We start from the raw sequence: 21,782 nt of genomic DNA, 5'->3' as shown, positions 1-21,782 counted from the left end.
AGAGAATCTGAAAATTTTTTTTCTTATTTAATAGTTGTTTAACACCACACTCAAACATTTTTATTTATACAAAACCGGAGCGCAAATTGTAAAGATTTCACAAGTTACAGACGAACTTTCCCACATGTGAGGTAGAGATATTCACACCACATTGGTGGAACCTTAAATTTTGATCAATGAATGTTCGACAGCGCAAACAGACATCTATTCGTCACAAAGGTCCCACAAGCAGCCAGAGTAAGGGGAATCTACAATTTCTCTGTCCATGCCTGGTTTTGAATCCACGCCAAAGAAAGCTAAAAACCTTAATCATTTGGTCACAACCTGCTCTTGACCATGGAAAGAAGACTGACCATGATAAACGTACTTAAGTATACAAACAGGCAATTATGAAATTTCCACCATACCTTCAACATAAATGTACCAGACTCCACCTTAATCATGTATAATGCACAAATTCATTACTTTGTATAAAGCACACCTATATGTCGCAATGTACATGTATGCATTACCCTTAAAGGAAAATCACTAGGATCACTAAGTTTCCATAACCTGTCTCCATTAGACATAATTACACCAGCTGACATATGACCCTGAAAAAATTCTAATAAAATCTAATGTATGTACATGTATTCCTTGGGTTGTACGTCGTACTCAACAATTTTTCAGTCATATGAAGATGAGAACTCATTAAGTGCATGTTCATATACTGTGTATTCTTGTGGCAGAGTGAGTCCACGCCCCTACTGAAGAGCCATGCCCACGACACCAGATATGACTTAATGTCACATTATACTGACACCGAGCCAACCAGTCCTGTTTCCGTGCTCTAACCTCTCAGTGCTTAGCACCTTGTGAGGCAGCAACAAGTACTATTTTTAAAGTCTTTGGTATGACCCGACCCCTCTTTGATCCAGGATTACCCGCCTTCGAATCTATCTAATCATTACTCTACCGGTACCAAACAGGTCTAAAACGTAATGGATTTGAATTGTAAAAACGCTTTAATACATGTAAACCACAAAACTATAGGCCTTTATACATACGCACATTTACAACGAAATGTAATTCAAGAACTCTGCATTAAAGTAAATAAGATACCGCTTGATCTCGGATTCATGAAGCCTACTTAGTGTTTAAAGTAGCCCTTTACCATGTTTACCTAAGCAGACTTCCTATCTCTACAACAGCCCTAAGTTACTGAAGTGTGTTTCACGAAACAGGGGTCTTGTATGTGTATTTACCAAATGAGATAAAGAAAAGCTACATGCACTTATAATTTACCAATGTTGTCCTTCACCTCTGCTGCCGCCCATGTCTCTTATTTGTACAAATACCCCGACATAGGACATCGCTACCTCACAGATACATGTAAATTGTCCATGGCATACATAATCAACGACAGCAGTCTGCAGTTGTGCAACCTCATCACCATTTAACAGATGTGTCCAATGTATCAGTAGCTAACACATGCACTGGTGTTCAATTTTCAGTTCAGATCATCAGCAGATGAAACCCTTAGCTGGATTATAGGAAGAAAACCTATATGGTCATGCATGTATATATATATACATATGTGTATGTGCTATGTATTCTGGTGATGTCCTAGTTAGACACGTTCATGCTTTATATCTATATATAGGTGCTCTGTGCAGTCAATATAGTGTGAGGGATTTCCAAATGACACTGAAAAGATGGCAACAGATGTTGTCTGGATCAATTGTCAATGCTTCCAGCTGAACGTTCATTGGTTAATATTCCACCAATCAGCTGTCAGCCAGGCAGCTATTACCTGAACTGCTGTGTATTGACAGACACAACAAATTTTGATATTCATGTATAATAGTACATAAAGGAAGCTTAATCTACATGTATGTGTGTCACCATTTTGAATATCAGCCTTTCGAGTGCAATGTACACTTTATTTCATACTATAAATCACACATGCTGAGTTCTATGAAAATATTATAGCTTAGATGATCAGTCTAGCCATGAGAGCTCTCTAAGGTATTATATAGTCAGTCAACCCTTTATTCCCTACATGTATTTCTTTTAATATTGGGGACATATGAACTGGTCATTTTAGCCAATATATGTAATTGTAGCAAGAATACGGAGTTTCTTTTTTTCTCACTTGGTTAGATCATCTAATGAACAACATACTCATATCTTTGCTGTTCCAAAAGGCTGGTAAAGAAATGTAATATTCTACTTTCAATACTACTAATCTTTGTCCCACAAATTAGAAGAATTAGGGTTGTAGACAGCTATAAAGTGTGAGTTTGTGTTTTATTATCAGTTTAATAAAAAGCCCTTGAAAAAAGAAAATGACGACAAATGCCCCAAAGTTTCACCCAGGCAAACAAATATACATGTACCACTAAATAAATACTATGACTTTTAAAGTTGAAACTTATAGTTGTGCCAGTAGGATATCATCCTATACTTTTCCAAACAAATCAGACAACATTCATTCAGTGTTCATTTATTCCATGACCGCGGCCATCATTATGGTGGGACAAAACCGGACAAAGCCTAAAGGAAACAACCAACCATCCACACATTGCTGACAGATCTGTACACGTACAACCATGAGGACTGGAGGTAGCCAGCATGAGATGGACTCACAGCCATGACAATGGTATTAAGATTTATTTATTTATTTGATTGGTGTTTTATGCCATACTCAAGAATATTTCACTTATACGACGGCAGCCAGCATTATGGTGGGTGGAAACCGGGCAGAGCCCAGGGGAAACTCACAACCATCTGCAGGTTGCTGGCAAACCTTCCGACGCTACACAATGGTATTAAGAGGCTCGAGGTCCACTGTGCTACCCTAGCATGATACCACCCTCAAAACACATTTCCGATGTCAATCAAATTTTGCCATGAGCACTACTTTAGGTCATTTACCAACTAATATACTATTACATCAGTATAAAGTGCAGACACCTGTCTTACCTGGCTAAACAATTACCGATACTATCAGATACACTCTGATTAGGCCAGCGATAGTGCTTACGACGCATCAACGAATCGTTTTCATCCATTTCAAATCCGTCGTCACAGAGAATCAAAGGGATTTCATCCATTTCCGACAAGTCGTCTTCATCGTCCTCTTCGGTTCTGAAAACCACAGGTATCACAAAAAATGTTTTAAATAATACAGAGAGAAAACGGTAAAGAAAACACTGCCCAGCCAAAAAGCACTGAAACGCTTTAGCAGATGTGTATTTCATTACTGGTAGTGTTAAGGCCTTCAATAAAAGGATTTCAATAATAACCTCACAATAGAATTACAGACAGTGTATGTCCATGTACCATGCCCACAGATCCCAGTCAAATATCTCACACTCATCATGACTGGATCATACGCCGAAGTTCAGGCCATCATACAATGATCCCGATCTACTCCCTACTGCAATCGTGGAGCGATCCTATGTCCTCGGTGGCCCTCTCATTCCGATCAGAATTCGGCAGCTTTTTATACTGTGTTTCTTACGAAACTATTTTTGACAATTCCGACATAGCCTTAGAACTGCACGAGGTATATACAATTGTATATGCTGAGCACGTGGCTGTTGTAGCAGAAGGTGCTGTTCAGATACATGTAATGTATGTACTCCTTTATAACGTTGTAAAATCATACGGCAGTCTCACGCCAATGATGGTGCCATGATCTGCACATTCTGATCTGGTTACATGGCCATGAAGTACAGAGAAACGAACAAGATCACCAAACAGGGACCGTGCAGCCAGGATGGGTGTAGGATATCCGGCTGGGATCCAGCTCTACTGTACCTTTCATTTATCACTTATCATTTTTCATGAATCATTTAGGCATGTTCAGTACTTCTTATAAAAGTCATGAATGAGTGAGTGAGTGAGTGCCTGGGGTTTAAGGTAGTACTCAACAATTTTTCAGTCGTATGACGACGAAGGAATCCTTTAGGGTGTATGCAATGTGCCTCCTTGTTGCAGAACAGATGTCCACCGCTCTAGTGCTGCTTCACTGAGACAACTTACTGAAGACAAGTAAGCCGCCCCGCCCGAGCCATTATGCTGATACGGGTCAAGCAGTCGTTGCTCTATCCCCTTCATGCTGAACAAAGTCATGAATGAGACGTAAAGAAATTAACATAATCTACATGTACTTGTAGCTTAAAATTTAACTGATCTTAACCTATTATCTTTATCTTCCATTTATTCTATATTAATCATTATTCTATTATTAATCATGCCTTTTTTCTTTATTTATGGTGTGGGGGGGGGGGGAGTAGATCAGCTCATCGTGAAGAACATTTTTATACTTCAAGTTGCATGTACATGTACCAGGCTAACAAATTTTCTGCCCTAGATCCTATCTGCTAGTTTTCAACACATAGGATATACTAATTAAGCACATCCTGATAAATATATAAAAAGTTAAAATTCATTAAAATCGTTACGCTATGAGTAACTGAGAGAGAAACAAGATATTACCACTTCTGACGATTTTTCTTCAAGCGCCTCTGACGAAGAACTTGTTTTTTTCCTTATACATGTACATGAAGTTTTAAAAAAATGAAGGTACAGAATAAATGTTTTAGATATCACAGCCAAAGCAGGAAACGGGAATAAGCACAGTGTGAGAATGCTTGGGGGTTAAAAGCTGTCACGTGGGATAAAGATAAGTTTACATACTTTTGAAAAAAAAGAAACTGTAAAATGAACTACATGGCTACATGTACAAGAATATCGATGTTTTAAAATTCACATTTGTGGAACAAACACAACTGACAAATTCAAAGACAGTAATAATACATGTAGTCTTGATCAGAAATGAAAGTGAAAGTATTCAGAAAGTGTAATCCCTAATAACAATAATACTGTTACTTAATCCACTTTCTAAATTACATCTACACTGTATACCTGTTGGATATATTCACCTAAGGGAGCCATGTCATTTCTGATCATCAGAAGGGTAATTCATGTTCGCTGTGAAGTCTACCAGTCAACTACCCCCTATTTTGGGCGAGTGGTCTAGATGGTTAACATGTACTGCTGGTGATTTGGTGCCTAACTCTGAAGTCGCTGGTCCAAAACTTGCAGTGGTCTCAGCCAAATTTCAGCACTACTATCTGTGCTATATTCAGAAAGTGTAATCCCTAATAACGATAATACTGTTACTTAAATCCACTTTCTAAATGACACTTATTTCTGTCTGATATATTCACCTAAGGTACCTATGTCATTTCTGATCATCAACTACCTTCTATTTTATCTTCAGACAATTCTATCAACCCTAAACCCGTGTTTTGAGCTTTGTTTTGGAATGTATGATGACATACTGCTGGAAAAAAGAAGTTTCAGCAAAAGAAATTCCAGTTTAGGACTTTTATTTGCCTCTTAAAATGCACTTTTTGGGTGAAAGTTTAGGTCATTTACCATATGGTGCTCAAAAAGGGGAATGGTAAAAAAGGAATGAAACAAAGAGAAAAGAGTCTTACCATACTTACAAATATTCTACAACATAAAGGGAAGATGCTGTAAGGCATGAACTTTGTAATTTAGGGTAATTAATATTCGCACATGGCATGAAAGACAGAACATCCCTCCTTTGCTTTACACGTGTGCATAGCCCAATATAGTAATATTTCAGAGACTGATATTTTATACTTTAATTTATATTATTCTCAAGCAACATTAAAGATGGAACATCTGTCCTCATGTCACTGTGTTTGGCATGTGTGCAACACCTGAGCTCAATACAAACAGTGCCTTTAGATGTAACCACCTTTACAAATTACTTTAATATTCCATTGCTGTAAATTTCAAATTTTTCAACCACTAAAGCACTTTTTTCACTGGAATTTATGGATACAATTATTATGAAAATGAAAATAAACATGATTTGTTTATGTTACCAAAGATGCAAGCTTCATAAAACTGTGCAAATTATTTCTGTACAACCCATAGTTCTCTCTAAATGTTTTGAAAATAGTGGTTGAAAAAGTTGAAGAATTAAGGTAATTGTCATTCAGACTATCACCATGGTCATGTCAGATATTAGCTTCAGCTCTAATTTGAACAGGTGAGCACATTTATGATGACTGTGCATGTACTCTCATATGCAACGTATATATATAGCCATGTGAGTTGATACTTGTGCATGTACATGTACCACATTGTGCTTACAGCTACAAGTAGTCAAGTGTTTGCCTAGGGATGACATTATAAATATCAGAGACCCAAGCTGACTGGCATTAACCTCAACACACAGTGTACATACACACATGTAGCAGTATTGCAATGTGACTGTGCCCGATGAACATAGACAATTAACCCGACAAACTACATGTACACTGACTGTATCATACGTACATGTGTGAATGAAGTCAGCATCATGCATGCCTAATTAACTGGGTCAATGTTTACTTATAGAAAGCACAGAAAATGTATATCATAGAAATATCTACAACACATGTAAACTAGCCCAACCAGATTGCATATGTGTATGTATGTACATGTGTGTATGTATGCATGCTTGGGATTTCACGTCATACTTTACAACTTTTAATTCAGTAGCTACATGTGTATACTGTGTCTTCTTAAGGCATGTCGAGTCCATGCTGCCTTAAATACTGATCAGGCATGACACCCCACCCTGACACCAGATCAACCATGCAGTCCTGTTTCAGTACAACAAGTACCATATTTAACTTATTTATTTATTTGGTGTTTTACTCCGTAGTCAAGAATACTGCACCTAAACAATGGCCGCCAGCTTTGTGGTTAGGGGAAACTGGCCAGGTCCCAGGGAAAACCCACCACCATCCGCAGGTTGCTGGCAGGTCTTCCCGAGTATGGCTGGAGGGGAAGCCGGCATGAGCTAGACTTGAACTCACAGCGACTGCATTGGTGGGAGACCAGTTTTAAAGTCTTTGGTATGACGTGACCCAGAGTTAATCCCAAGTCTCCTGACTTCAAGCCAGATGCTCTATCTTTAGGTAACCAAAGCAGTGTACCTGTTTCTGCGCTGTACTAATCTAACTGTACACAATCATGACTTATTTACATTGATAGCACACAGGCCTGTTTAGCTCTAGTCCACACTCTTGCATGACGATCTCATACCAATATATTTTTACATACATGCATGTATACACAAAAGCCCAAGCTTAATACATTGCACACAAGCACTGCAATATCAGTATCCCTTAAAATGATATGCATTTTTTTTTTAAAGTACTGTCCCCAGTATTTTCAAATATTTGCATTTAAAGTGAGAAGTTCTGCTCTCATTACATAAGAGGTCCATATACTCAGTATTACCCTAATCCCTAAAAATTTTTGCATATGAAACAGCAACTGTTAGTCCAATTTATGCACATTTTTCATTTGATTTTGGAAACAAAACTGCATTGATTAGACCGTCAAGTTTCACGGCTGTACAAAATGTATAATTTTATCAGTCAATACAGAAAAATGTCTTCAGAATATACTTGAATAAACACATTGCAAACATGGGAAAAGGTTAAAGAATAACACTAAAACTGAATGTCACGTAGGTCTTGGGGTGATGTATATAATTGGAAAATGTGGTTTTATAACCCAAAATTACTGAGTCTTTAATGAGACAAAGGCTGTATTTGAGCCCCAGGGGTTGTCAAGACACAGCCATTCATCTGGTAGTATGCGCTGTGGTATTTATTTATTTAATTGGTGTTTCACACCATACTCAAGAATATTTCACTTATACGACGGCAGCCAGCATTATGATAGGTGGAAACTGGGCAAAGTCCAAGGGAAACCCACGACCATCCACAGGTTGCTGGCAGACCTTCCCACGTACGGCGTGAGAGGAAGCCAGCATGAGCTGTACTTGAACTCTCAGCAACCGCATTGGTGAGAGACTGCTGGGTCATCACGCTGTGCTACCGCACTAACCAAATGAGCCACGGAGGCCCCCGCTACAGTATTAAGTTATGGTCTATGCTTTTTTAAGTAAAAGGACCATATATGAAAGACATGGGCACAGGCAGTTTTTTCACTTTTACAAATCATGTAGGTAAAATGTAGGTACAAGTAATTGAGCGTGGGCCAGCCTTCAAAAGTAGGATAGGTCACTTGGGAATGTCTTTTGTTTTCATTCTAACTAAAAATATTAACATCGTGAAAAAAAAGAACACTTAAATCAAAATAAGCCACACTGCTTAGGAGAAGTTAAAATTAAATTAACTCCTGCTGATTACAAACAAGGCCCTGTCAAAACATTGAAACATTAACTATGCGACATAACAGTTCATTCTGAGTATGTATGCATTTGGACACTTGTTGGACTAACATTATTGCCATTTACGAAAGACGTGTCCATAAATTTCATCCTTCAGAGTGCAGCATAAATATATAACAGCAACAACAGTGTATATAACAGCCATGCGGTCTTATTCTCGGGTGTGAAAAACCACCACATACAGACACGTTCACTTCACCTCAACTGGCGTTCATCTCGTGACAGCTGCAACAACAACACTAGGCGTGTGAAAAGTCGGAAGTAAAAAATCAATTTCCCCACGTTGATATCGACCATGACTTTGGAGAATAATTATTCGAGTAGTGGAGATTACAATATTCCCTGGCTTTACTGTTCATACTTACCGCACGCGTCGAAAGGTTTTGCCGCCATGACGTGTAGTTCCATAACGACTGTTAGTCAGGGACATAATAAGCCTTCAATCATAAATATTTTCCCCGGTTCATCGTGTGATGCCGCTTACACCAATAGCAACACATTATGAATAAGTAAAATTAAAAAGAAACTGTTAATTTAACGCAATATGTGGCAAGACCTAATGACGTGTTACACTCAGGGAAACACATTATAAATATTTATTTGGATATTGCGTGTATATTTAGATTGCATTAATTAAATTTTCAGTTCATGGTGTAAGCGACAGATTGGCTTGACAACAAGACGCTTTTGACTGCTAATCGGCTTTCGCTCTCGGAAATGTTTTCACTTTTTCAGCCGAGGACACCAAGAAATCGAAATGAAGACAGGAGAAAATGAGGTTTCAAGTTGCTTTATTCGTTGTCTTTATGCCATGTGGATTTATTCCGTCCTGGTCTTGTTTGTCACAAAAAATTACCTGCGCATTTACAACACTTCGGCAGGCGACCCAGTTCTCAGTGCGTGCTGGCTGTTGACTAATAGAGACAAGCTTGCGTTTCGTGTCACTTATGTGTGTTGTTTTGCAATATTAGGTTGTAAACTGTTCTTTTTCACTTTTCTTCGAACCAGGTAAAGAAATCAAGCTTCTAGTTCTTGTGTAAGCACTGCTCAACCCTTTATTCTTTCAACATTTATACTAAACGGATGGCTATCCAACATTACAGCATATTAGTGTATGTATATGACCTCATGTACGCTATAGCAGGTTTGTTTACGGGTCTGCATGTTCTGTTAGTGTTACATGCTCCACATATTTCAGCTTAACTTTTGCTCATTTGTAGATGATTATTAGAAAGCCTTTGTAAACCACAAATTAATTTCAGGGTCATTCTTATTGACAGTAAATAACTGAATAAGATAATTGTCTTAGCGTGGATGTGGACATAAATAATCCGTGTGGTCTGTGTTATTTACACAAGTTAGCATTCTGAAAATTTGTAAACAACCATATGATTCCCCCACACCAACACCCCCATCCCCCAAACATTCAGTTTACCTGCAGATGTTTGAAACTGCAGCTGAAATACAAAGCTGTGGCAAACAAGATTTTTTTTTAATACATGTACTTGTACATTTGCACTATATATTTATTTCCATGCCATTAAATCAATTATATATACTATGTAAATATGTGTGGATGCACTTGCTTATCTACTGTATGTTCTATATTTGGGAAAAAAATATTTCTGTATACATGTGTAAAAGTCAATGTTGAAATACATGAATCTGTCAAACCTGATAACTTAGCTGACAGTTTTGCTATTCTTTGATCTGTAGACACGAAGAGACCCATTTCTCTGCACCTGCGGGCCATGTAAGAGGTTTTGGAAAAGTACTTTTGGCCCAGAAGCTGGGCGTTTAAAGCGCTCCCCCATTTGCAAAACAAAACTGTTAAATCATCCAGAGAAAACCCCATACCTACCCCTGGGGGGACGAGTAACAGTGAATGACAAACACACAGGTGGGTAATCTGGTTGATCACACGCTACATCAAACTCCTTAAAGCACATGTGCAGCTCTCTATGCTCACATTACATCATACATATTGTTTATCATACCTCAGCTTTTAACTTCAATTTGTAACTAAAATCTGTAATAGTTTGATACTTTGTTTGGTAGTATAGGGGCTTCTGTGACCCCTTTTTTTAATTCTTTGTGTACTTGGATTTTGTTGCTTGCTGCTTAAGTTTTCAGCACTTTATAATGGTGGTATTCAGGGGTATATGCATGGGTTTATAGTCAATGAAGACTTGACATGGAACATCAGAAATTTAGCTGTTTTTTTGTTTTTTTTTGCATATAACTTACATGTTTGTATGTTTCTATGCTGGGAAAAGAATTGCATTGGTCTTTTACTGTCTGGTTATTTAGGCACAGTGCGATATGTGGGATACCTAGAGAGACATCGACCGAAGCTGTATGTTGGAGTAAAACTGGATGATAATGGTGAATTATTAAGACTTTAAAAAATTTGTGCAATTCACGTCTTTTGTTTTTGTGATTCCAGCTTTCCTGGTATAAGTTGCCTGTTACTTGAACTGAAGAAATAAAAGCACTTGGCAGTGTTTGTATTTTTGAAGATCAGATATTATTAGGGAACATCTCAACTTCCATGTTCAACCATTAAATTAATTATTATAAACTGTTTGCAATTTCACAGAGTTCAAAATCTGTGCAACTCACATCTTTTGTTTGTGTGATTTTAGCTTTCCATGTATACGATTTTTAACTATCAGGTATTTGCCTAATTCATTATTTGGAGAAATATTAAATTGTGCTTGTATTTGAAGATCAAACATTACTAGGGAAGACTTAAACATCCATGTAGCAATCATTAAATCAATTACATTATTTTAAAATGTTTTCAATTTCAGTGAATTCAACTCATAATGGCATTCTCAATGGAAAAAGATACTTCTACTGTCCCAAAGGTCATGGTGCAATGGTTGAGTATGACAAAGTGAGACCTATGTCTGCACCAAACAAGAAACCAGCTATCAGAGGTAACTACATGTTCCCAAGCTATGAAGTGATAAGACGGAGGAGACAAGAACGAAGTGAACAGTAAGACATTATGAGTTTTTCTTAAGTTAATAAAGAGTAAGAGTACTCTTAATTTGTTTTGAACACAGTTATTATTCTTTGTTTAGCAAGCACCTCTTAAACTGATTATCTTGTGCTTTACAATGTTGATTCTAAAAAAAAAAAATGGAATGTTTAACATTTCTGATCATATTCATTTATTCATGAAATTATTTTTGTGAAAGAATATTAATTCGATAAACACAACATACACTCAAATACATCGGGGACTACCATGTTAGGCCAATCGGCATTTAGCTGTTCATTGTCTGAAGGCAATCTTGTTAAGCATTTGGTGCATTCTGTATTCACCTCGCAATCTGTGTCTACTGCCACACGTCATCTACAAGAGAGCACTTTGTAACTGTCAGATCCCTGAATTCAGCCTTCACATTGGCTAACAGACCACATAACTTATTACTGGATTTCAGCTTTTTTTTTCCATCTTTGAAGCTTTCTAGTTGATTTCTTAACAAAAATCCCAACTTGTTGTGACAAAGACTACAGGCAAACAGGAAGTGGACTTTCGTTTCCAGTGTACATGTAACCGATATGAGTTTTCTCTTTGCACATTCTTCTGTTCAGCAGATGCTTCATAGCCTCCTATCTGCATGAGCCAAGCGAGTTACTGCGATAAAATGGTGTGAATAGCCTGCTTTATTGTAGCATTTTGTGAAAAGAGCAGTTAATGTGTTCTTGAGTTTGGCTGCACATATAGAGCTGGTTATAAATTCAGCCAATCAGTGACTGATTTGCAGACGAAAAGTGGTAATGTAAGTGTACATGAATGACTGCTGACAGTGCTGGCATTATTTCTTCCTCACAGGTTATCAGCCCTGGAGACTTCATCAAACAACAGCTCTCCACGAAGCACTCCCAAGGTGCTTCCAGCTTTGGAGCGGAGCCGTAGTGCCTCGACTGTAAGACCTACCAATGACCCAAAAGATATGGCATACCAGGTAAGAAGAAGAAAAAAATGACCTAAATTTCACCCATGACACATTTGCCCTATTTTTAGAGCTCTGAGGCCACTTTCACAAACCTTTATCAGTCACATTTCTGGTAACATTTTTCGCAAAAGACATTGTCTGGGTTATAGTGCCATAAGGCGACGTCATTTACAAGAAAAGTTATGAAAAGTTGATTTATGGAATTTGGTGCAAGTGCCCCCTGATGATCTTAGTTATACGTGTTCAAAGGTTTGTGTGGAAGGCAAGATGACATCCTGCTGGGAAAAATTGTTAACTAGCCTTTTTATGACTTGCATTTGTTTTCAAAAATGCACTTTATGAGGCTGAAAGTTTAGGTTACATGTATTTACTGTATTTGTATTTATGGTTTGTTTTGTGTTAACAGTTCACTGGTGGAATTTAGACGTTCATTAATTTCCAACTTTCGATAAATTTGGTTTGTCAAGAAACGTGTTGATGCTCAGGGCATGTGACACCCACTCCTTCCTTCAAAGTAGTTTCATGCCAACCTTCTTCCATTTATAATCTGAGGCACACTGCCTGAAAAACAGAGAAAACATTAATGGAAAGTCTAATTATCACACAGTACATATATGTATTTCTGCATAGCCCGCTGTGTGCACATCAAGGGAGATAACATCTTAAAAGGCTAATTGGTTAGAACATTTGATTATTGACACTTCCAAAAACATTTATTATAAAGCCACATATTTCTAGACAAGCAAAATGGAGACTATTTTGAGTACAAAGAAAACTTTATGGCTTGTCCGATTGTCGCACAGCTACAAGCATTTCAGCATGAGGGTCAAGAGAGGTAACTCATAACTTGTATGTATTAGCAGTTTACACTGTATCAATGTTAATCGATTTCTTTTCCGTATGTTTTTGTGACATTACAAAAAATGTCAGTTAAAATATTAGAGCAACTGTGTTTTGTGGAAACTAATGTATTGAAAATTGATCATGTTATTAACCAGGACCGGTTACGAGAATTAGAGCGAGAGAAGAGAAAGCAAGAAGAGAGGCAACGAGAGCAAAGAAGGCCTCGAAAAAGAGAACCAACTCCAATTCAGAAATGGACCAAAGAGTTCGGCGGAGATGAGCGTGCAGCTAGAATGGCAGAGACACTGGAAAGACTGCGACTAGCATATGAAGAAGGACTGAAACTAGTTCAAGAAGAAGAACAGTATGATCACAAGTGAAGTTCTTTGAAGATTAACATTTTATGATAGAAATTGAAGACAGTTGTGACATTGTGTATCCTTTCCTTTTACGTTCTTCACATTATATTCTTTGATAGACCCAAATAAGGCTTCATTTAAGTTAGCTGGAAAGAGCATTGGAGGGAATGGAAGCCATCTTGTCTGAGAAAGTCTTGCGGCTCTGTATGCTGAACCTGTGTTGGCCGGAATAGCCCCGTAGTGACTCACTGAGATTTCCCTTCAGTGCTGACAACCTGTTGTATCCACTGCTTTGAACACCACATCATTTTCAGATAAAAATGTAAACAAATGCAAACAATAAATTCACTGCAACATGCAGAAATTCATACAAATATAAAGCTGAAAAGGTTTTTGAGGCCCATAGCCAGGAAAGAATTTGGCTCACACAACATCACTATAGCTAGGTATGAAAAATGTCAATACTTCCCACATAGAAAGTTTGTTTTGTTTTTACAATTTCTTTTTTTTTTGACTTTTGTTAAATCAGTGAGAGAGGCTATAATATATTAATATATCAACAGCGAGATTCTACACACATGTATATGGAAATTGTCAACACTTCAAACTAATACATATGTTTATAAATTTTGGCAGCTAAGTAGCAAATGATTTGATATACAGTCATTTGTTAATTTTCTTCAGTGGCAACTTGTCACCATCTAGTGCTCGTCTATTACTGTACCATTGCCTTTGAACAAAGTTTTTTAATACTCCAAAACATTAAAAAAAAGAAGAAATAATCAAAACAACTACACACAATAGGTAAACTTACATTGAAGTTGTGATCTAATCAACTAAGTAAACGTAACGTGAAGTCTTTACTCCACTAGAAATAAGAGACATTCTTAAGTTTCTCAGCCTGAGTGGAACTGATCAACTGAGTTTAGTCATATTACACTCATACCAAAGTGTCACGCGAGTGCAAGACTTGCTCTCTCGCCATTCCACAAAGGGGCCTTCAATGTTCTTCCCAGGTGGAAGTTAGAAACTTTCACCCTGTTAGAGGTTTCTATTTCTCTTGGACCTTAGTAAATCATTCACTCAGATATAGCCTACTCATACACATTCTACAGTTTTGCCTAGTTTTTAACATAAATTTTGACATGCAAAAAGCCAATGTTCAAATTTATTTCTTCATTTGATATTTTTTGTGTCCCTACTTGATGGTATTTTAAAGAGAAACTACTGAAGAGTTCTCATATTCAGGGGAGAGCCGCTGTGCAACAGGAGCACGGCATATTCAATTTAACACCTTTTTATTTCTTAATATTTTTATTGAATGTGATCGATTGACTTTTTACATCTTTAACTTTGGACACATGCGTGGACCAAGAATCTGAAAGTTGAAAATAGTCATGTTGATATTTTTGTAATTATTCTTTATAACTGAAATACATTCTGTTTTGAGCTAGTCAGTAACATTTTATGCCCATTTATACACATACTAGCTTTTAAATACAGGAGTTAGAGAGACAAGCTTTAAACTTGCATCCCGGAAACCTATCCTTAAAATAATGACAGTACGTCACATCAAAGGTATGTACCTGTACTTCTACACTCATGTATGTAATGTTTTTAGACAACTGAATGGTTCTGGATAGTGTTTTTTTTCAGCCAATCCTAGGCTTCAATCCTAAAGTATCCATTGCTATAGAAAACATCTTCATGGGCGGAGCCAGTGAAACCAGGCCCTACGAGTGACATACGTACACTGATTCACCGACCAATCAGGAGAGGGTGTGCGTTTGGCTATAGAAACCAATTTGACATTTGCTACACCCCAGCATTTATGTCATGACAAAGATTTTTCATTGTGAACTTGATCCTTTTCTTAGATTATCTTTAAGGCATCTGTGAGTAGAACGTTTACCTTTTTATACTTGAAGATTTCGAATTTACTCAGAATTTTATGACTTTGTGACTAAAGATATTTCTATGTACTTTTTCGAAGACAAAAAATATACAAATTTTTTATTTTGAATTAGTTTTGAATTGCGATTCTTATGCTTTCTTATTATTGATTATGTTTCCCCCGGTTACTGACCGGTTTCCTACCAGCATAATGCTGGTTGTAAAAATATTCTTGAGTACGGCATATACCAACTTTATTGAAAGGCAATAGTTTACTCCAGGGATACATAAACCTTAAGAACTGAGGTGCTGAATCAGTCAAAAATTCTTCAGTACACCAAAAGGGCACAGCAGCCACACAGGCCCCTAAATCTCTAATATCCCAGACCTTAAGAGACCCATTCCGCTGGTAGATGCTATGAAGACTGACAAAGTATATGATTTCCTCGAAAATAGATGAAAATGGTTTATTTGAAACTTGATTTGTAAGTTGTCACAGTGAAGCTATGTATGAAGTTCAATTCAATACAGTGAACTGTAACTTTAACCCTCTGGATTTATTAATTTGATTGTTGTTTCATACAATACTCAAGAATTTTTCACTCATGCACAGTTTTATGTGTGGAGGAAACCGATGTGCCCAGAAGGTAAACCACTGACCTTTGGCAAGTTACTGGCCAACTTGTCCATGTGTGACGTACAGATATGCACACCATACTGGTGAAAAACAAGTTAGACTGCTGAATGTCCAGAAATGTCATTGAGAGCTTATTGTCATCAAGGGCTCACAAATAGTGAGAGTAGCCCTCTGTAAGGGAGGCCTATTTCTGAATATGTACCGGCACCTCATGGCAACAGTTGTACATGTGCTTCAGAATTGTATGCCATATGTTTATTCTCTCAGTAACCTTCAGCTAGTACACTGTAGGAAAGTCCTTCTAAGAAATGTAGTGAAAATGATACAAAAGACATTTCAAACAATACTGATGTATTTAGCACTTCACTGCATTGCATTTTAATCATACATGCAATAAATATAGCACCAGTGGTAAGTGTTCACACAATATTCTTGTGCAGCTGTTCCCATGCGCCCTGTATCTCCAAATGCTATCCACAATGTGAAGGTCAGTTAAACATTTTGAAGACTCTGAATACTACAATGCTGTAAAGGCCAAAGAACATTTGTTGGCTCTGAATTGTATGTTAATGTGTTCATGTATTATAGTGTGAAAGAGAGTCCGTTGTTTCGCTTTTATGGTTTTACATCACCCAGGAAGGTGTTGAGGGGCGATGTGAACTTTGACACTGACAGACAACATGTGGTCGACTAGTTGACATTATGAAAGCGGTGTAATGGTCTACAAAACGTCAGTCGTATGTTTCTGAGCTATATGTGATCACAACTAGATGCGGGTTCAAGTCTTGTTCAACTGCTGTACCACGGTTCAAGCTTGTTTATTAAAATCAGTGATATTCTTGGAACAACAAATTGGCGTTAAGCTGTTACATACACATGCTTCTTTACCAAATTTTCTGACAAAGTGTTTGTCGAGTTCTCATCAAGGAATTGGAATCTCTTCTCCAGGTCACTGTCATAAATCCTCCATCAAGAAAAAATGTACTTTGTCCAAATACTCTGTGTAAACAAAATCAAACATACAAAATTTATCACAATATCCATTGAACTGCACAAATAGAAACACATCTGAGAAATGACTGTGTCAAGGTTGCTACAAGGTCTGTTGCTGCACTGCTGTAATAACAGCACCAATAGAGGGGTTTCAAGTTCAAACTCTTCTGCAGTTAAAGGTAAAAACAGTCCTACTGTATCATGTGACTTGTGAAAAATGTTAAGCAATCTCTGTTGACATTAATTTATCGGTCACTAATCTCAACATACCTCAAAGGCACAATTGACATCTAGTTGCTGCAGTAGTGTCGTTTGATTTAATGAAAATTCTCTACTATAATCTCCTACATTTGCAGTCATTTCCTTTGAAAAGGACAATCCATCTTTGGTAAAATTTATGAATACATCTTCATATATATATCAACCCCAGATACAATGACTTGCTATTTTGTCTACAATACACCAGAGCCCTGGGGCCAATTCCTCAAAACACTTTCTGACTTTACCATGCTTAGTTTTAATACTGGAGGTTGAAATTTGGACAAAATTTGTCACTGATGAGTCAGACAAAATTTTAAATTTCTAATGCCCAAAATTAAGATCATGCATCAAAAATGGATTCATGAGATCAGCCCCTGTTCCACAAAGCAATTACTGCTGAGCAACAATCAAATAAATAAATATATAAATAAATAAAATGAGAGGAAAGACATGAAACTCACAAGTTACACTGAGTAGTTGAGATGCTTGTAGCATATAACAATTTCATGCAAATTCTGAAAAATTCTCATATGGTATTAAACAACAACAACGCAAACAAATGTAATACTCAGGACGGGGTTATTGTATGAGAATTGATTACAGAGCACTGCTCATTTTCATGCCACAGGCTGCCTGCAGAAATAACAGCTCTTACCTTTAATCTGATTGATGACAATCTTCTCTTCATGCACGCATGTAGTTTGAAGTTTTTCTGCTGATTTAGTATCATCATATTTAAGCGTCTCAAGCAAATACAGCTTACAGCAGAATCTGGTAATTTGGTTAAGGAGTCTTTTTTTTTTTTTTCACGCAATACTCATTTATGTTATTATATTATTATCACGGCTGAATATCAGGATTTTCTTCGCTATTATAGATAATAGCGCTATTTCACAGTTACATATATCACTTTTTAGTGCTTGTGTTGATGGACAATGGGATGTTGATGGACAATGTGATGTTGGTGTTGTTCACTAACCATTTGGGACATGCACATTGAAGGAGGACCAGAGGCGGCCAATAGGATACTGTAATTCTTCAACCTTTTTGCATATTTGCTAGGTGTTGATTCAAGCATATTCTGAGGGTATTATCCTGTGTTAACTGATAAAATTATACTTTTTATGAAGTCATGAAATTGGCCAATCCAACCAATGTAGTTTTGTCTCCAAAATCTAATTATCAATATGCATAAATTGCACTGAAGAGTCGCTCTTCCATATGTGAATGGGTTTAAAGATTTATGTGATTTATATAAAAAGGTTTATGTGAAAAGAGGAATTCGGGTGGGTAAACATACAGAAGATGGATTCAATCATATCAAGGTCAAATCGCACTCAGCCATGCATTCATACAAAACAAGTACAATGTCACTACCCTAATTTCTTTTTCCTTTGATTTGGAGACAAAACTACATTGGCCAATTTCAGGACCTTACAAAAAGTATAATTTTATCACTCTACACAGAATAATGATCTCAGAATGTGCTAAAATAAACACCTTGCAAACATGCAAAAACGTGGAAGATTTACAGTAATTGCACATGAAGGATACTGCTGATGAAGTGCTATATCCGCATCCATTAGCCACTCGGTCATATCTGCTAGTGAAGGTTCCGTGGCAGATCTCTGAACAAGGGTGTCAAGACTCATCTGACTGGAGTACTTCCCATGGAGATCTGCTACAGTCTGTCTCTGCTTGGAGAGCCTTTCACAAAAGGTTTTCTCTGAAGATCTGGAAATTTGAAGCAGGGTACATACATTTATCCCGCATCAGACAAAATACACCGCTTTTCACTGGACAACAACAGTCTTGAACCCTCCAGAAGATGTCAAATGTGTTTGCTAAGTAGGTTATCTCCCTTCGTTCGGTTGTGAAAACAATGGTCATATGGCAAGCGATTTACCTATACATCAGTGTTCTGCAATCTACACCGAGCTGATGGGTCATTTGCAGGATAAATTTGTTCCACAGTTACTCAATGATAGGATATGGAAATATATATGGAGTCAATAACCTACATATTGGGCTAGGCTGATGCCTTTTTAGATTTGCAATTATTTAACTACATGTAGCTGCTATCTGCAGCTCTGTAACTTGCTTTGTAATACTTAGGCCTTACAAGTATCGAGGAATAGTAGGTTGACAAACATTTGGATATGCCTTAATCATGTCTGCTAAACATCTTGTCTGCTAAACATCTAGTCCACGTCCTGTCATTCACAAAAAGCCTCCAGATTACACAGTTTATTTAAGACAGCCGCCATAAACCACATCATTCAAACTGGCTCACGTGAACACTTGAATCCTCACCAGTGGTCAAATTCTTCAGCTCATAATTCAGTTGATTTTATTTCAGATAGTGCAAACTTATAATGATATGACTAACCCAATACCAAAATATTAATAACTGTGTTGCCAAAATAATGCTTGAGACTAAAAGAGAAAAAAAAGCAATAAATGTCTGCTTTTGGGCATGTTCCAAAATTGTGTTCACTCGTTCAACTACAGTGGCAGTCTCGAAAATATGATGTACCACATAGAATAGATTCTTTATCTTTCAACTTCATGTCCTTACACATGATATTTAATCATAATATCACTACAAAACTGCATATGGTGATGGGAAGGGGAGAATTTCACTAGATATAGGTAAGTGGTGTCCCTGTAATTCGGTCCTTCACCACAACAGCAAACAGTGGGCGAGATCTGTGCATTCGGATTAGCAGCTATCAAGAACTGCCCTTGTTACAAAAATACTTACAGCATTGTTTTCAGAGCCTCTGTTTTCCCTGAATCTCACTTGACAATTTCAGGAGTAATTTTGTCTTCACATCATTGAATTTCCTCAAAGGTGTTGCCTCCACTTCTACAGCCTTGCAACATTCAAACTGTTCACACAAATTACACACTGACGAAACTAATTTTGTGTATTCTGGCACATGGGATTCCAAGTTATCAACAGCTTGCTGCATCAGTTTGAAGGACTTCTGAAGCTGGCGTCTAAGTGCTGCATCACCTTGGGGAACCATTTTCTATTATAGTCTGAAATACAACAAATATATGAAAAAGTCAAAACTTCAAATAATCAAGTACAATTTGTTTAATATTTGCCCTTGGTAACTACGCTTTGCTGGGACTCGCATAATCATGGATTGTTCCTACTGGCTTCTAAAGGAAGCATCGTAAAATTTCTGAAAACAATCAATTACTAACCTCCCTGGTGTGTTCAGTTACTCCAACACAATGCTTAGCGTCCCAGGGCATCAACTGTTTTCTGAAATCTCGTGATGCTTCCTTCAGAAGTCAATGGGAGTAGTCCATGACTAAGCGAAGCGTAGTCATCCAGGGCTATGTTTAAACGCTGTCAGTGTCATTCAGCTCACCGACAGGATGTATGATTACAGCAGAAAAGCCAGAAAGTCAGGTACATATAGGGCAATTACAGGTGTTTCTTCAGTGAAGATATGCTGGTACTGTACCTACTTTCCTTGCACTTTATTACGCTTGATTTTAACACCGAACATAGTGAGACGAGGCCAAAGGCCTTGCACATGCTGTACTCTGGGTATACTTCATTTACCCGTCATATCTGTGAGATTCTGTATTTCTTTTTTTGTTAAGGTAAACACAGAACACACCATAACTTACACCATAAGGCATATATAGGCCTCATCCTATGGGCAGCCACAGAAAAAGAAAAAAAAGGTACAACAGTCAAATTGCTTAGTTACTTTTACTATGTCCGTGTGGTCAATTAGCATATATTTCATTAGCGATTTACTTCAGCTACCTCATACTCGATTGATTTAATTGAGTAAACAGTTATCTGAAAGAAGCGGTGACATGAGTACATGTAGACCTACAATGAACAATGCAGGGTGTAGCAAGTGAGGTGTAAATGACATCTGATAATATATTTCAGGCAGGAGGTGAAATGCAGTTCATGAAAGAGATTTTACTATCTTCATTTCTACACGTACAGGCCAATCATAATATGTTCAAATTTTGCCTCATTTCTACACTGAATACTTAGATTACAGGTGTTTTTTTTAATAATAAAATACTCACTGAATTTCAATATAATTTCAGATAAATGTCCCAAACTTCTCCCCTCATAATACAGGTCATTGTCAAAGTCAAACACCCTCTGATACTGTGTAAAACTCCAATCAAATAAATAAATAAATAAACCAAATCCACCTATCATTTAATCAGTGTAAATAAAATACATGTATTTCAATTTATTATAAAATTGTTTTCATCTTTTACTTCCCGTTTCCATTTTATTTGTTGGTTTAATTTTATATATTACAAGTGGTTATAACTTAAATAATAAAATATTTTTTAAGTGTATATATGTATCTCTGGTTTATGCCACATAGTGAGCACAGTCAGAGGTTGGCATGTTTTCACTTTAAACACTTTTATTAAATGCAAATATTTTTGCACATGCAGTGAGTTTATGTGGTACCTCTTGTTAAATTCTTTTTTAATTAATTATCCAACTGTTTTTTATGCCATGCATAAAAATTGCTCACTTACAT

At 37.1% G+C, this 21,782-nt stretch overlaps 2 protein-coding genes and 1 long non-coding RNA gene across 4 annotated transcripts in view; 1 reads left to right on the top strand and 2 right to left on the bottom strand.

The window, feature by feature from the left end:
* Window positions 1–8,747, bottom strand: part of LOC135465545 (probable phospholipid-transporting ATPase IIB) — a 36,001-nt gene extending 27,254 nt beyond the window's left edge. The window contains exons 1-2 of the mRNA XM_064742781.1: window positions 8,644–8,747; window positions 2,965–3,129 (exon numbers count right to left, since the gene is read on the bottom strand). Of these exons, the coding sequence (XP_064598851.1) occupies window positions 2,965–3,129; window positions 8,644–8,708 (230 nt within the window). The 5' untranslated portion in view covers window positions 8,709–8,747. The remainder of the gene's footprint in view (window positions 1–2,964; window positions 3,130–8,643) is intronic.
* Window positions 8,748–8,897: 150 nt separating this feature from the next.
* Window positions 8,898–13,817, top strand: LOC135465546 (tubulin-specific chaperone E-like). Of its 2 annotated transcripts, XM_064742782.1 has the most exons (6): window positions 8,898–9,056; window positions 9,995–10,178; window positions 10,589–10,663; window positions 11,092–11,281; window positions 12,126–12,258; window positions 13,248–13,817. In XM_064742782.1, the coding sequence occupies exons 1-6, from the start codon at window positions 9,036–9,038 to the stop codon at window positions 13,470–13,472; spliced, it is 828 nt and encodes a 275-aa protein (XP_064598852.1). In that variant the 5' UTR covers window positions 8,898–9,035; the 3' UTR covers window positions 13,473–13,817. The 2 variants fall into 2 exon arrangements, with proteins under 2 accessions (XP_064598852.1, XP_064598853.1); XM_064742783.1 differs by lacking the exon at window positions 10,589–10,663.
* Window positions 13,818–14,057: 240 nt separating this feature from the next.
* LOC135465795 (uncharacterized) lies at window positions 14,058–18,963 on the bottom strand. The gene is made up of 3 exons (XR_010444067.1): window positions 18,790–18,963; window positions 17,891–18,006; window positions 14,058–16,980 (listed from the first exon to the last, which is right to left on the bottom strand). It is a non-coding gene; the product is annotated as an uncharacterized LOC135465795 (long non-coding RNA).
* Window positions 18,964–21,782: the final 2,819 nt, after the last annotated feature.

Source organism: Liolophura sinensis, chromosome 5, assembly GCF_032854445.1.
Source record: "Liolophura sinensis isolate JHLJ2023 chromosome 5, CUHK_Ljap_v2, whole genome shotgun sequence".
NCBI lineage: Eukaryota > Metazoa > Mollusca > Polyplacophora > Chitonida > Chitonidae > Liolophura > Liolophura sinensis.
Note: the sequence above shows the minus strand (reverse complement) of the source record. Positions and strands in the feature narration are given on the sequence as shown.